At 44.2% G+C, this 13,558-nt stretch overlaps 1 protein-coding gene across 1 annotated transcript; it reads right to left on the bottom strand.

Moving 5' to 3' along the window:
* Positions 1 to 124: 124 nt before the first annotated feature.
* On the bottom strand, positions 125 to 12,126 carry entpd1 (ectonucleoside triphosphate diphosphohydrolase 1). The gene is made up of 10 exons (XM_047032060.1): positions 11,874 to 12,126; positions 6,028 to 6,155; positions 5,711 to 5,828; positions 2,712 to 2,862; positions 2,450 to 2,609; positions 2,171 to 2,368; positions 1,804 to 2,055; positions 1,445 to 1,552; positions 1,204 to 1,341; positions 125 to 1,102 (listed from the first exon to the last, which is right to left on the bottom strand). The coding sequence occupies exons 1-10, from the start codon at positions 11,887 to 11,889 to the stop codon at positions 893 to 895; spliced, it is 1,479 nt and encodes a 492-aa protein (XP_046888016.1). The 5' UTR covers positions 11,890 to 12,126; the 3' UTR covers positions 125 to 892.
* Positions 12,127 to 13,558: the final 1,432 nt, after the last annotated feature.

Genomic DNA, 13,558 nt, shown 5'->3' with positions numbered 1-13,558 from the left:
CCGGCCACACTACTGAGTAACTTCTTATCATAACCCTCTAGAGGAGCTCTTAGGTCAGCCAGTGCCAACGAATATCCAGGAAGTGGCACCACCCATATATTAAATATCACAGGACTAGTGTTTGTATTTTTCTCCTTTTTCTATTTTATTCCTTTCAGATAAGACCTGTATCTTTGACACAAAGGAAGGGCTTTGGTCTCAAATGGATGGAAACTTAGGCTGTGGCTTCCTGTTTGAGTCAAAACCCAAGGGGCACAATCCCCCCCGAAAGATAATCTTAGACTTTACATGTCAAATTACATTCTTTATAAAGCTACAGAGGTATTTACATATTCCATTGGCCCTGTACATAATGAGCTTATGTATGTAGGGGATTCAAAGGAGTAAGGAGTAGAATAGCTTGAAGTCTCACCTTACTTCCAGTTTGTTGGTTAGTCTTATTAATGAGATGATGATTTAAAAACAGTGTACATACCTACAATATGCAGAACTGGCGTCCCGCCTCTCACCACCAGAGGTCAGTATGTTACTGACGTGTGTGTATGTGCGTTGACTCGCCATCTCCATTGACGATCATGATGAACACTGACCATTGAATAGTCTTAAAGCATGCATTCTGTGCTCAAATCAGCTTGTCTCCATTGACAGTTACATTACAAATATGGAGGAATCATCCAGCATTCAATACATTGTCAATAAATGATGGCAGCTGAGGACAAATTGGTCGGAGTTTCAGTAATCAGTGTCCTTTCTTATAAACATGATTGTATTAACATCATATTCACATTCTCATGTCACAAGTCAAACACAAATTCTCTCTGTCTCGCTCACACACATACACACACACACACACACACAGTATATGGCTGCTATACAGAGCATGATGGAGTGTTCATATGATCCGTGTCTGGGCGGGGCGACAGCGTGGCCAGTAGGAGCGAAGACTGAGGACCAGAAGGAAGACGAGTAGCAAGGCCATGCAGGTCACTATGGTGACGAAGCCTGCGTAGGGGAGAGGGGGCGTGTCAGGCGCCTCTGCTGGGACCATGTTGGTCAGGTTCAGCATGTAGCCCAACGTCCAGCCAGCGTCACTCCCTGATATCTACACACACGCACACATAGGCAGGAAGGGTGGGGTTGAGGGTACAGCAAAAACAGGAAATTCATACAATGTACATCCTTGTGTGTGTTTACACATCCTACCTTCTTGATGAATTTGATGTCATTCCAGCTTTCTGACGTGAAGTTGTAGCCTTCCGTCAACAAGGTGACAATGTAGGTCCCAGAGAAACAGTACTCAGCCAGGTACTTCTCCTTGATATCTGGATGATCCTGCTTTACCTTCACACAGCACAGCAGGAACACATCCAAACATGACACACGTACCCAAGCTACCCCGAAAAGTAAGAAAGACAGTATTCAGTGCTCGTGTGTGTTGACTGACCTGTGTCCAGGGTGTAGCACAGTAGTGCTCTAGTTTCTCCTTGACTCTCTCCAAAGGGTCAGAGGTCAGATTCAGGAAGTTCATCACAAAGTAAAAGGCTGAGAAGGCCTGAGGGGAGCCAAACACAACCATGGCCAACGTCAACAACCACTCCTGGAGGTCCTGCCCACCCCAGGCACCGCAAGCCAAAATAACACCCACCCATCCTCCATGCAAAACAGAGTCTGTTTTTCGATACCTGCCACATTAAGTAGCACATTACATTTTTGGGTTAACACTAAAGTTTTAGGGGGAAAACACAGATATTGTGCAGATGATGCTTTTGCCATGACCTATACGTGTTTGGATACAAGACTCACCCTGAAGGTTCCTCTCAAGGGTGGCTGGTAGACCTGGTTGAAGGAGCAGGAGCTGAAGTTGCATCTGCCGAAATCTAAGACTCTTCTGACCACTTCCTGGCATTTTAATGCATTTCCTGTTCCAATGTGGGTGAAACTGGTTTCCTTTGATTTCCTGGCTGTCACACAGGGGCTGTTGTACACAGCTGAGTATTCCTTAGTGACGTTGTAGCCTGGGTGGAAACATGGGTCTGATACTTGCCTTTCACCTGACTGAGAGAGGGCAGGTGTTGACCATAGAATGTTAGTCGTTTTTCTGTCCTTGTGGTGAATTAAAAAACACAGACTCCCTCAGTTTCCATGTTGTCAGGTTAAAGCCTGGGCTTACCTCTGTGAGCTGGACCAGGGCTAGTTTTAGCACCTGGTCTTTACCATAACAAAGGAAGCTATGAGTGTACAGGTGGTAGTCGTTTCCATAGAGACGAAAGGCTACAGCGTTTTCCGATGACTCCACTTCCTGATTGGACACAAAACTGATCTGTGTGGAGGCTCCGCCCAGGTCAAGAGCTCCTCTAGTTCCCAAGCCCTGAGATAAACACACACACACACACAGACATTAACAGATATGTTAACATGTGCTTACCCTTCTACACAATCAAACACAAACCTGTCGGAGGCGATCATCGAGGTAGTTGACAGTGACCCAGCCGAAGGCTCCTTCCTCCTGACCTGTGAGGATCCTAGCTCCCTGGAAGGAGAAGGGGAACCTTTGCAACTCCCTCTCCACTGCTCTAAACACCTCACTCGAAGCACTCCGGTTCTCTTTGCTGGAAAGCACAAACACACACACTATTCACTGTAGTGCACATTTGTGATGCACACATACACAGAGGTTGGGCTGGCCCACCTGTCATTGTGTGTGTGTGTACCTGAGCAGCCTCATGCCAGCGGTAGCCCCCAGGTACAGGGGGGTCTCCTGGTGCCTGCTGAGGGGCACTTGGCGCTCAGCGTCCTGAAGACACTTCCTCAAAGAGTCCCCGGCCTGGCTCGGAGACGACCAGTAGCTGGAGATCCCAGGGCCTGCACAACAACACAGATGAGACGGCAGACTTACAGAGGAATGGGAGGAGATGGAGGGAGGAGAAGGTTAATGGATGTTGAAGTGAGAGAGAAAATGATGTCTAGGCATAAGATGGCCAGGAGAGGATGGACCTTTGTGCTGTGTTTGTTATACATCTGTTTGCTGTTGACCACAGATGGAAATGTAGCCAGCTGGGGGGTATTCCAGAAAGCGGGTTCAACAAACTGTGAACCTAACCCTAAACTGATTTAACCTCAAATTGGAAACTTTTGTTCCAGAAAAGCTGATTTGAATTTGTTAAATCAACTCGGAGTACATCCACTCTGAGTTAAGAGCGGGCATGAGAATTATTGAAAGCCAACATCAATGGAGCTCTGGTACTAGGATTCAAGATGGCACCTGGCGACAAAAAAACTTTGTCCTACTTCAACACACTTCAGATAGAAGTGTTAATACGTGTTTATGGTGAATCTGAGCACATATTCCAAAAGCAAAGAGACAATTGGTGTGGGAGACAATTGCTGGCTGAGTCAATGCATACATTTGAATGCAGTAGCCAGTCCATACATTGAACATTTAACCACACTGTCCGTTAATATTACAGTATTAAACTCCACTCCAAGACGACACGCACGCGAGAACTTTAGGATAAACACTATCAGCTAGACAGCTGCTATGCAGAGCCAGGGGATGAGAACTCTTATCAATGTTGTATATATAGTGTTGTATGAAGACTAGTTTCTCAGACAACTTTGTACCACCAGGGACATGCACCTTGCTGCATGCGTAAGTAATAAACTTTCTTGACTTCATTGACTACTTGAGAAAAGATTTTTCTAACAAGTTAACCTTCATTTTGTAACCTGTTTGCCTTGTAATTGATAACATTTGCAATGTTATTACGGTAAATGTTTATTTTATTTAAGCTTACTTTGACTATTCTTGCACTGATTTAACCCATAGAGTCAAATAACTGTAATTCCATTGGTACTGGCTTTATTTGGTTAATGTCAATACCATGGGCGATTTTAGGATCAGACCTTTAGGGGTGCTCAGCCCCTAATGAGAATGTGACATGGATACATGCCTTGCAAAAGTGTTAAACCCCCTTGCTAATAAATCACAAATTTCACTGGATAACAATACATTTATTATTATGGAAAATATTGAATGAATGACCCCTCCCTGAGTCACCACCTTACCGCGGTGGAAGGGTTTGCGTGTCCTAGGGATCCTGGAAGCTATGTTGTCGAGGGCTTTATGCCCCTGGTAGGGTCACCCAAGGCAAACAGGTTACAGGCGAAGGACAAGACAAAGCGTGGCTCAAAAACCTACCATGAAGAAAACGAACAATGGTTCTCAGTTGCCCCTGCCCGGAATTCAAGCTAAGTCCCATCGCGGATTTTACAAGTGCAGTAGAAACTGCTGCAACCTATTTCTTGGTATTTGCTTGGCAAAATTGCTTGCCAATATTCATCATTACATTTAGTCATTTAGCAGACGCTCTACATACATTTCATTCAGTTATACACCACATTCTTTGTTTCAGGTTAACCTAATTCCCACATAAATAAATTCACAATGTTATGATGTAGGCCGAAAATGAAATTCCCCTTTTTGAAAGACCAGCAGCTGCCATAGTTGAGCACCCGTAAAAATAGTCTAAAATCGCCACTGGTAAATAGATTGTTCGGTTTCGCATCTTCCTTCAAACCATAAGGGAATTCGTTTTGGTTGTTTGGCCAATCAACCCCCCATAATCTTGAAATTGGTTTCCTGGAACACCAGTTACAGCAGGGTATGGTCACAGGTAAATCATGTAAATTGTAGCAACAATTAATGGCCAATAAAAATACTAATTGTTGTATTTCTATTTGTAGGCAATGAAGAAGACCAAATACTGTGGAGGATATACTATAGGGGCTAAAACTAAATAATTGAATGGCTAAATACTTAATTATAAATAATTATTTAACCCGCCCCCTGACTTTTGATGGGTGATGACAGAATTATTTTACAACATGGATAAATGAATGTATAAATAAATGTGAACACATGAAAACGTAAATCTATATATATACACACAAATACATGTAACATTTATATATTTAGTGTCTCATTTAATTTGTAATTTATACATTTTGTATGTCAATTAGCCATTCAATTAGTCATTTATTTAACCTTTTTATTATATAACTATTTATTCAAGTATTTAACCATTTAATTATTCATGAATTTATTTTGTTTTGGCCCCTATAATCGTCCATAAAATACAATTTCAATGATTTCTCTTTATTTCAGTGCCAAAAAGCATTTGGTCGGTTCTGAGTGTATAACATTAACGGTGAGTGTCCACTACAGCGGAGCAGAGCGGCGCGGAGTGTCGGCTTGCAATTCATTTTCAATGAATAGTAGACACGCACCGTAACGATGTAAAGGAAACGAGTGTGACGGGAAATGTTAAGGTTAACTTAGGTATTCATCTGGGAATTAAAACACATCGATACTGAGTTCAAGTGTCCTCTAAAGACTATTGGCAATTCAGTAAAAAATTTACAAACTGTAAATTTTACAAAGGTTTACAAACTGTAAATACATGGTAGCTTGACCACATTTAAAGATTATTATCGCGAGCATGGATTGTTTAGAGTTATTGTAGTCAATGCACTCTTAATGTATGAACCAGTAGTTTGTGGGGGTGTTTGTGTGGATACGTGCGTGTCTGTGTGTCAGTGTGTCTGTGTGTGCATGAGTGCGTGCGTGTGTCTATATGTGCAAGTGTGTGTGTACGTACGTGTGTGTGGGCATGTCTGTCTGTATGTGTGTGTGCGCGTCATGTGTGCCTACCATTGACCTTGCAGGCGTGGGTCTGCTGGACTCTCCCTGTGTCGTTGTCCTTCTCTGCGGGCCACTGGTAGATATACATTGCTGTGTGGGACGAGCCAGCATCCAGAACAATGCCATACTAGCAGAGAGAGACAGAGAGATGGAGAGACAACAAAGAAAACAACAAAGAAAAAGGGATGGATAGATTAGACAACACAAGGACTCTGTGGTCCATTAGTGTGGTGTAGTACTTGTGTTTGTCTTCATACTCAGGTGACGTCTGCAGCCCGCCCAGGTGGGAGACTAGAGCCCCCCAGGTATTGGTGTAATGATGGTACCTTGTACTTCTGATGGAGAGGCTGGTTCTGCATCACTGTCACCGTCACCAGGGCAACGATCGCTATGACGCCGAGGACAGCGATGAGGATGGTCACTGGTCGATGCCAGGGGTTCTTCCCTTTCATCTCTGAGAGAGGGGGTGTGAGAGAGGGGGTGTGAAAGAGGAGGTGCGGGGGCAGATGAAGAGGTGGAGACAGGAGGTGAAGACGAAGTGAGACGCACAGAGAGACAGACAGAAACGCACACAGACAGACAGTAAGACAGACAGACAGATGAACAGAAAGACACAGACAGACAGATAAGAAAGACATGCAGACAGAGAAACAAGGAGACAGACAGGGAGAAAGAGAGACAGAGAGGGAGAGAGAGACAGATACAAAAATGGGAGGTACAATTGACATCTTCTGTCCAGATGCTGGTAAATAGCATTAGTGTCCCAGCTGCATGTAATTAGCTGTGTGTGTGAGTGTGGGTTCAGGGGGGCTGGTTTTTGTGGGTTGATGTGCCGTAACTACAACATGAGCCATTATCCGGTCGCACTCGAATTTTCCGTCACACATGTCCTGTTTTCTGGTCTAACTTAAAGCACTTCACTTTTGTTTCCCACCCAACAAAAGTATGTTGTTTCCAGACTGTTCAAACCTTTCTAGGAGATGCCAAAAACATCAAAGGCACTTAGCTATGTCTACTAAGAGGATTATTCCTTGACAATAAGATCCATAAATCATCAATATACTAAATTATGTAAGAGTGCTGTCTTTTACAAACTGGTACTAGAACATCAAGCTATTATATAATACACATGATAATACATGTGGGATCCCAATAAATATGAATGATGAAACGCTCATGGTACATTTGAGTTCAGAGGAATTGCATGTTTCAGAGCTGTCAGCGAAACCAGGACATCATCAGTTGAGCCTCTAGCTGAGCCAACTATGCACTCTCTGACTAAACTGTGTGTTCTGCGATTGTTTGGTTTTCATTCTTCGCTGAGGCCAAATTAGTTTCCACTGTTTAAAGAAAAGGAGGTGTGAGGTGAGTCTCTGCTCATAAACTCACTGACACACACAAACACACACACACACCATCTGGATCTTTATCAATATGACGTTTAACAAGCAGTAATTTCATGTTCCTTCGCTGAGATGATGCTGTGTAGCTGGCTAGGTTCTACCACATCCTCCGCTTGACACACATAATTACACTCCCCCTTCCCCTCACACACACACAAACACACGCATGCATGCATGCACACATCACCCTAATGTAAACTAAAGCTAAAACCTTTGACTCACAAGGAAGGGTACATATACAACACAAGGAAAGACCTGCTGTGTGCAAACATCCCATCAAAGAACTATTATGTCTGAGATCCTGAACCGGACTAATACTCAGATCTAAAACTAAAACAGATCTAGGACTGTACCACTACTGAGCTCTAGGACTGATCCATGTTTGGACTGAACAACCATGTTACTGTGAAGACAAAAAGAGACCGCAGCAAATGAAGGAGAACACTCACCTCTGATGTCCTTTTATGGGAACACACTGCTTGCTGAACGAAGACGGAGAGAGAGAGAGAGAGAGAGAGAGAGGGGAAGGGAGAGAGAGAGAGGGAGAGAGAGAGAGAGAGAGAGAAAAAAAGAGAGGCAGCGAGCAGGAGGAAGAAACAGAGGGGAGATTGCTCCGGGGCAGGCGGTGAAAACAGGAGAGCTGAGAGGAGACGGAGAACAGATAGATAGCAGGACACAACGGCTGTAAAACTGTTAAGAGATAACGAAGGATTCTTTTGTTTGTGGAAGAGGTGGAGAGGAGCAGTGGAGGGGAGGAGGAGAGCTGTGGAGAGTTTTTTTTTTTTGAGAAGCACTGCTGAAGCTCTGAGTTTGGCATTTCCTCCCCAAGCCTAGGCAGCACAGCTTGTCACCATGGAGACACAGCTCAAATGCGAATGTGTGTGTCTCTCTGTAAGCCCCTAAAAGGGGCTCATTCGAGGGGTAATGAGAAGCGAATGCCTGACTGTTTATTCTGGAGTCTCTCTCTCTCGACACGAGACGAGCAGGAGAGAGACAGATGAGGGAACTCCTCTGGCTGCTTGTGCTGAGGGCATTCTGTGATGTCATCGCTGTGACGGATTGGAATTCCCTGTGTTTGTGTTAGGGAGTGTGTGTGTGCCTCTGTGTTTGTGTGATCGTGTGTGTGTGTGTGGGGGGGCGGGGTTTGGTGGGCGGGGGGGGGGGGGTGTAAGAGTTAAGCAGCAAGCATGCCTGGAACACAGATGAGATGGGACATTTGAACAACATTTGTGTCCAGATACGTGAATGCACACTTATATAAGCAACACACGTATACACTCACATGCACACACAATGCTATGTCTCTTATCATGTTCTATCCACTCTTCCTGAAGAGGGGCCTATCCATCTCTCTCTCTTTCTCTCTCTCTCTCAAATGAACCACCCACTCACTCACTCACCCACGCACTAACACACACACACAGTCTCCTCTGGTGACAAGTATCCTGCCTTTGTTCCAGTATCGACTGGCATCAGTGAGTGGTGAGTGTTCCTCCACCTCCATCCTGACTCCTAACAGCAGATTTACCCTCACAGCCCGCGCCAAAACATACCCACCCACCCTCCCTCACTCTCTCCCTAACTCTTTACCTCCCTCCCTGCCTATATTCCCTCCTTCTCCGTCTCACCTCTCTCCCTCCTTACCTCCCTCTCTTCCTCCTATGAAGTTCAATCCGCTATTCTTATGAAGCCTTGTAAACCCAGTCCAATTACAGGCATTCAAAGAGAACTTTCTCAGGAGTCGTTTCCTGAACCACCTATGTCATCCTAACAATTCTGGACGTGTCAAAGAAGCAACGTCACTTTTGTAGGGGGATGGTTAAGTAAGGGTTGGAGACATGACAGATAAATAAGGAAAATGATCTTGCATCATCATGAATCATTTGAAATTAATTCACGTTAAGATAATACACGCTTAGTCACAGTAACATGTACTCACCTGCCTCCACACTGTAAAACTGCCTCACATTGCACACACACACTCAAAACCAGCTATACAGACACCGAGGGCAAAGGAGAGAAAAGAGGGAGAGAATAAAATAGTTGTTTTGCCGGGAGAAGAGAGAGGGTGAAGATCAAGTCAGGGATTCAGCTAGTTTCTCCTCTTGACCTCTGCCACTCCCTGTTTCTCTGTTGTCTGTCACTTGTTCTTGCCTGTTTTCCAGGTCTTTTCCAGTCCGGGTTTTACCCCTAGCCCATTTCTCTAGCTTAGCTGTTCCAGCCCTCGAACCGGCTTCTCACCTGTCCTGCATCGCTCATTAGTATTGTGGTTGTGTACATTACCTACCTTGAACTCTGCCAGTTCGTTTTATGTAGTTTTTCTGTCCTCAGTAAAGCTTCTTGCTACCTGCACCCCCCGTGTCTGTGATCTGCTTTTGAGGCTTCTGAGCAGAAGAGAGAAGACCTGACAGAAGAGAATGGGTGAAAAAGAGGAAGATTTGAGAGAGAGAGAGAGACCAAAGAGAGAGAGGGAGGGAGAAAGAGGAGAGAGAGAGACACAGGAGGGATAGAGAGATGGAAAGAGAGAGAGGAGAGAGAGACAGATAGAAAAGAGAGAGAAGCGAAAGAGAACGAGAGAGAGGTAGATTGTCTCACTTTGTAAGAGTCATTGTGTTTTTTGTAATGAGTCAATCATGAGCCACGTCTGAGCCTCAGTCACTGAGCGGAACAGCATGACATGTTACACAACTCCTGCTGTCAGACTGACACACACTCACCACCCACTTAATGAATACACACCACAAGAACACACACACACAGTCCAGTGTCATTGAGAAATTCAAATAAGACTAATTTCACAATCCGCCTTCAACCGATGCCAGATGCGCCACAGGCGCCACAAAAAGTGGAAGACAGACACTTTCCTAAGGGTACTTCTGCTTGTGAAATATGTAAAACTGCAGAGTAAGGATCCTTGAACCATCTCAACAGCAACTTCATCATATGGTGGTCATATCTGTTCTGAGCTGCAAGTTTTGAGCTTATGCGAGTAGCAAGGCTACCCAAGATAAATGTTTTCCACAAATAAAATGAACGTTACAGTTACGTATCATAACTGTAGAAACTGGCAACAGCTCTAACAGTACCAGAGGATAATAATAATTTGTTACATCTACACACACATTCGACAAACTCAGATAATTCCTGAACTCGCCAAATGGCTGCTTCCACCTATATTGCTCCAGATGCCCTCATCCTCCTTTCAGCGCTTCTCCATCTGACACTGACCATCCTCAGCACACACGACCGTCTTTCTGGAGCACTTTCTTTATAACTGTTCAAATAGAATCTATCTTAACAAGTCTATTAATATTGTTGTTGATTACTTTTGTTTAAAATAAATTTCAGGTCCAGTACCAATGCTGTAAACTCTGTGCTGTGAGATAATGTTTTCAGTCCAGATTCAGCATGATCTAATATCAAAGTGATGCTCCATAAAATAGGTTTTATGACGGTTTTGGCGGCGTCTTGCTGTGAAACAGACCACCCTCTCCACCCCTGCCAAACAGAATGGGTTTTGTGAGGAAAGAGCATGTTTTGTTTTTAAAGGCTTTTGGTTTTTTTTCATACATGTCTCAATGTTATATCCCCTAGTAGAAGTTGTTTAAGATAAGATTTAAGACCACACTGTTAACCCCAGGGGGGATTTGAATGTTACAGCAGCAGATAGACAGGTAAAGAAAAGAAAATAATGAATATTTTTTCTAATATAATAGACAGTACCCATATAATACAAACATATTAAGCTTGAGTGTTAAGAGTAAGATGCTCATTTAGTTGGAATTGGACAGTCATAATAATTTATATTTCAGCCAAATTAAAACCAACCGCAAGCTACTGGATTAGAATAAACCAGAGCATAGCAGACCAGACTATAGTAGTATACAATAGAGCAAATAGAGGACAGTAGATTAGAATAAAGTAAAGTAAAACTTTAGCATTGTGTGATAAACACAAATGGAATTAGTCCAGCACACATATTTTTCAGCAAAAAGATCTTTCAGTGCCACCTATTTTCTGCAGGCATCTTCGGCACTGTTTTGTGATTGATGCTCTGCACTCAACAGTTTAATTAGTTCATCTGAAACCAGCTGAAACATGATATACGTTTCCTCACATGGGAAGCATATATCTTGTGGAACGCATGAGGTTAAACCTGCAGTTTAATATACAAAATGAAGGGGTTACCTGTCACACTCAAGTGCAGTAATACATTAGCCATTCTGAAATAAATAATTGACCTGCGTATGAACTGCTCTGTCCAAATGGGGAGTAGGTGGTAAAGGTTTTAACTTGAAAATGTGTGATTGACAATTTAACCTTAAAATTTCCAGAGTAGTCTGACATTTTACCATAATATGGTCCTCTATGTAGATTACACATAACAGACCTACTTGTAAAGTGTACCAATTTCCAGGAAAATCCTGGAAACATCATGAATCTTCATGCATGTTTTTGTTCCAACTCCATATACAGTTTACTGTACAACACACTGTTCATACTTTACATTTTGTAGCTGTCATAACATCTACCGGTGACCCCGCTTTTGTATACAACCATCAGTGTGTGGAAGTACCATTTTTACAAGTGCATGCTCCAGCATGTGTCTGTGTTGGTCAACATCTACTCTGGAGCCGTCAGACTTCCAGAAAAGAACAGCCAGAAACACGAGCACACATTCCTGCCTACACTCATGAGTCTAATATATGGAACCACTCAAAGAATGCCTCTCATGTGGCTGTTTGTGTGTGTGTTTGTCAGTCACCTACCTCTTTGTGCAGCCATGAGAACGTTGTCTCCCAGCAGCTCAGATAATATCCCTCGATCTTCTCTCTCTCTCTCTCTCTCTCTCTCTCTCTCTCTCTCTCTCTCTCTCTCTCTCTCTCTCTCTCTCTCTCTCTCTCTCTCTCTCTCTCTCTCTCTCTCTCTCTCTCTCTCTCTCTCTCTCGTTCTAGAAAAGCACTCTGCACCGTCTAATGTTTCTCCGCACCTCGGTTCATGTTCCCTCCCTTTATTATTTCAGAGAGCAAAGCCTCTGACTTCCCGCCCCTTCCCCTTTCGTCTCTCTCTCGCTCTCTCTCTCTCTCTCGTGCCCTTGCGCTTCTGGCCCTCTCTCTCTGTCTGTCCCTTCGGCAAACTGGGTCAAACATGAAAGCATCTTCAGATCAGTGCTGGAGTTGGAGTGTTGGTGGTGGTGGTTGGGGGGGGGGGGGGGGGGGGGGGGGGAGCGGGCTTGACACGCAAATCATCTTGTTTTACCGTCTTGCAAGTCCAAGACCCTCTTAACTATTTTGCCTTTCATCAAAGGCAGGGAACCCACCCCAACACACGCACACACATGTATTGCAGCCAACGGTATCCAGACTGTCTGGTTCAGGAACATCCTCATCCTGTGGACGCAGGAAGTGTCCACAGGCCTGAGGGAGGTGAGGGTGAAGGCTGGAGTCACATTGAATTCTGTCTGTCAGGGTAAAAGTATTTCAGTGTGTCCCAAGGACGCCAACAACTGGCAGACAAAGACCGCTTTGTTTACGACTTCACAAAGGCCCTAACTCAACTGTTCACTGACCAGTACGATCAGACAGAGACGACCACTCCTGTCTCCAACCGCTCTGGTCACACTGGTGCTGAGGTGCGGTTCAACTGTAGATACTGCAGAGTGGTAAAGTTGCTGACTTAGTCTTATGCCAAAACACATCACAAAACCAAAAACACACACACACACACACACCAGATAGACCAGACTTGCTGGTCTTTCAAATAGGGGAAGCTAATTTTTGGCCTACATCATATGCATTTTCACCTCACTGGCTAGTTCAGCCCTACAACACTAGCCTAGCCTACTGTATGAATGAATGAACGAACGATCTAACGACAAAATATTAAACCCGAAGGAAATGTGGGAATTAGGTTACACTGAAACAAGGAATGTGATGTATTATTGTATGAAATGTATGATGAAAATTGCCTAGCATTTTGCGAAGCAAATACCAAGAAATAGGTGACAGCAGGTGGCTTTCAACTACAGTTGCAAAATCCGTGATGGGACTGAGGTTGAATAGCTTCGGCGACTTTTTATAGTACAAAATCACTGCCAATCAAAAGGAGACGCAGTCTTTCGACATACCCTCCAATCATCACGCGGAAGCTCAGCGTCCAGGCCAGCCCACTCCTCCATTCACCCCCAGAGACGCTGAGCGTCGAGGGCGGGACATAATTGCATCATTTATCTACGGTGGCCCTGAAGTGCAAATGACACCCCCTAATATGAGTACATCCCCCAAATGAAAATACTCCCCCCCAATACGAGTCAACTCCCCCCAAATCGGATGACTTGTTCACCTCCCCCCAATACAAAAACGCGCTCCCCCCCCAATACGAGTCAACTCCCCCCAAATCGGATGACTTGTTCACCTCCCCCCAATACAAAAACGCGCTCCCCCAACTGGAAAAC

The sequence above is a fragment of the Hypomesus transpacificus genome, chromosome 13, assembly GCF_021917145.1.
Source record: "Hypomesus transpacificus isolate Combined female chromosome 13, fHypTra1, whole genome shotgun sequence".
Classification (NCBI taxonomy): Eukaryota; Metazoa; Chordata; class Actinopteri; order Osmeriformes; family Osmeridae; genus Hypomesus; species Hypomesus transpacificus.
This window is presented reverse-complemented; position numbering and strand designations above follow the sequence as displayed.

Excerpts from the sequence above, each read along its gene's own strand:
- entpd1 (XM_047032060.1), bottom strand. Across the intron at positions 5,829-6,027 it reads CTCTCCATCAGAAGTACAAG|TATGGCATTGTTCTGGATGC; the intron begins GTACCATCATTA and ends TCTCTCTGCTAG. Across the intron at positions 2,863-5,710 it reads CCACGCCTGCAAGGTCAATG|GCCCTGGGATCTCCAGCTAC; the intron begins GTAGGCACACAT and ends GTTGTTGTGCAG.